Source organism: Tupaia chinensis, unplaced genomic scaffold (assembly GCF_000334495.1).
Source record: "Tupaia chinensis unplaced genomic scaffold, TupChi_1.0 Scaffold000558_1, whole genome shotgun sequence".
NCBI classification, from domain to species: domain Eukaryota; kingdom Metazoa; phylum Chordata; class Mammalia; order Scandentia; family Tupaiidae; genus Tupaia; species Tupaia belangeri.
Window position 1 is genome coordinate 1,938,632 of NW_006160070.1, and position 2,931 is coordinate 1,941,562.

Sequence of the window (2,931 nt, forward strand, 5' to 3'; positions counted from 1 at the left end):
TTCGGGACCAGCAGTTAGCGTAATGGCTATGTCGCTGGACTCCCACGTAGTCGACCGCGGTTCACGTCCTGGACCTGGTGGCTTAAACTCACGCCAGGCGCGTGTGCTTGCGTGCCCAAGATCCCAAGAGGAGAATGGAGGAGAAGGGATTGCGGAGTGGCCATCCCTCTGGGGTGATTTCTCGCTTTCTGGCTCTCTGTCTCTCTCTGTCTGTCTGGCGAGCGCATGCACCCTATAGCAAAAACCTCTTTAAAAAAAAAAAGTGGAGCTTCAAAGCCGGCTCACCGAGCAGAGCTGCTCTGCAGCTGAGACCCCGGAAAGTCAGGCGCACATGGGGTGGAGCCCAGGCTGCGGGCACCGGCAGAAGCCGAGAGGACAGGCCCAAGGCCAGGGTGCAGGGAGGAGGGCACACTGGTGATGCGCTGAGCAGTACACGCTTCAGGTTCCTGGTGGCAGTCACCCGAGACAGGGGCTCCCTTTACACCAGAAGCTGCCACGTGCCTGAGCCTGAGCCCCATGGTTAGGTGAGTGGCCGGTCGCCTCAATCCCACCATGTCCCTCCTGGGGGCACTGTGACAGATGCCTGCCTCGATCGGGCTCCTGCCCCTGGCCAGGCAGGGCCGGAAGCCAATGCCTGCGTAGGAGGGAGATCCGGGCCCAGTCAAGGGCCGGGCTTGCTTGCAGCAAAGGGAACCGGCCTCCCCGCGGCACTGGCCCCTCCCCTCCCCGAGGCCTGCTGTTGCACTGACCTTGGCCACAGCCCAGGGTTCAGCGGGAGTCAGGGAGGCCCAGCCATGTCTGTGCTCCTGGAGGCCCGACTGTGGGGGATGTGGGGTGTGGGGGCATTGCACCTCCTTTGTGGTCTACACGGACAGAAGCGTGGGAGCACAGCTGGGGATCCTGCTGGGGGCTGCCTTTGGGCCACTTTTTGTGTTCTCAGTGACTTGCTTCCAAGATGCTCTGACCGTGTCAGCCTCCAGTGGAGGCCGTGCTCCAGGGGCAAAGGGGCACGGTCTGGATGCTGGAGGCAAGTCTGGGGCGGGCGGCCAGCACCTCATGGCTGGGGCCCTACAGGCCCTGGGCTCAGGGCCCCAAGAGTCTGGGTCTCCACACCGAGCCTGGCCCTGCCCCTGCCAGCCACTGAGCAAACGGTGAGACCGAGCTCTGAGTGACAGAGTGGAGGCCCCACAGCAAGGCGGGGCACCCAGGGGTCCTTCTCGGGGGCAGAGGGCAGCAGAGGAGCCCTGGGCTGGACTGGCAGGCTTGGTAAGCACCTCCTGGCTTAGTCCATGCTCAGGTCTGCGTGGGCATGGGCACGGGGTGAGCAGGCCACCCCCGTGGGCTAGGCCCTGAGAAAACAGGATCTGCCACTCAGGAGGCACCCCAAAGCTAGCCCAGGAAATGGAGGCTTCAGCAGGCCAAAGGCCCCGTTTGCAGCCCGTCCTTGGAGCCGGCCGAGGGCAGGCCTGCCTCGCCTGCAGCTGAACTTAACCTTCACGGTGCCGTTCTGAGCCCATGCCCACTTCGCAGCTGAGGAGGCCAAGGCCCCAAGCACTGCCCACACGACCACAGCCCAGGGGCCTGGGGTTCAGCTGGACGCAGGCAGGCCTGGCCCCGAGGGCCCTGGGCACGGTTGAGGGAGGGCAGGCACGGCATGCCTGGGGCCTGGCTCTGGTCCAGGATTGACCCTGGGTCGGCATCCTCAGGTCCTCGGGTCCTCAGGGCTGTGACAGAGGCTGGCATGCCCCAGGCCTCGGCACAGGGATTTCTATGGGGAGACCCCACACTTTCCCCTGCTCTGAGGTCTGGCCCGGGGGGTCTGCAGTCCAGAGGACCTGGCCGAGCACCCTGCTCCCTAAGCTCAGTCTCCCTCCAGCAAGGACCCTGTGCAGGCCAGGCCAGGGCGGCTCATCTGGGAGGGGAGAGGGCGGCATGCACAAGGTGGGGCTGAGAGCCCGAGCCCTGGCCGGCTCGCAGGGCAGCAGCTGCCTGGCACTGTGGCCCCTGTCCCCACCTCCTGGCAGGGACCTCAGTGCCACTGTCAACATAGTCCACACCTCACAGTAGCCAGGGAGCACAGCCCGCCCCACAGGATGGAAGCACACCCCTGCCAGACCCAGGGCCTGGGGGCACTGCGGCCTTGCCAACTTCAGTAACCTGGGGGCAGCACCGACGCCCCAGACTCCCCGCTGCCACGGCTTGACCATGAAGATTATGGGATATGGGGATGGGGGCCCTGTGGGTCCCGGGCCCCGGCCTGCCCCCACGGCCAGGCTGGCTCCCTGTCCCCCTTCCTATTGGGCTGCACCCCAGGAGGAACCAAAATTGAAAGCAACTTAGTCTAGTCTCCCGGGGTCCCTGAAATATGGGTGGGAAGTGTACCCTACTTTGGGTGGACAGAAAGACCTACTCATTCAGGATTTCTGTACCCCCCCAACCAAGTCTCCGCCCAGTGGCCATCTTCTCTGACAGCCCCCGGGCCGAGTCACCTTGAGGCTGCCGCAGTCACTGCAAGGCTGTCCCCCGCAGTCTTTTGGGGTGCAGGCTCCCCTGCCTGGCCACCCTATGGGACTGAGCTCACTGCTTAGGAGGGCCCTTCCAGAGAGACCCCCTGGCTGAGTGGCCCCTGGCTGTCCTGATCTCTCCTGAGCACTGTGCCCTCACAGTGCACTGGCCCTCGGGATGCCCGGCCCTCAGCCCACACTCACCAGGCGCTTCTGGGGCCGAAGCAGCGGCCGGTTCACGCCGTTCACCTTGTGGTAGAGGCCACAGGCGTTGCACAGGTAGTGGCCGGTGCCGTCGCGGCGCCACAGCGGCGTGGACAGCGCCCCGCAGTTGACACACTCTCGACCCTCACCGGGAGACTCCTCCAGGAAGTCGGGCGCTGGGGGCAGAGGCGCTGCTGAGGCGCGGCAGTGCCACCGGCCCCGG

The 2,931-nt window shown here is 65.4% G+C and overlaps 1 protein-coding gene across 1 annotated transcript in view; it reads right to left on the reverse strand.

Moving 5' to 3' along the window:
• Positions 1–2,931, reverse strand: part of GATA5 (GATA binding protein 5) — a 9,737-nt gene that overhangs the window by 3,845 nt on the left and 2,961 nt on the right. The window contains exon 7 of the mRNA XM_006157731.1: positions 2,709–2,884. Within this exon, the coding sequence (XP_006157793.1) occupies positions 2,709–2,884 (176 nt within the window). The remainder of the gene's footprint in view (positions 1–2,708; positions 2,885–2,931) is intronic.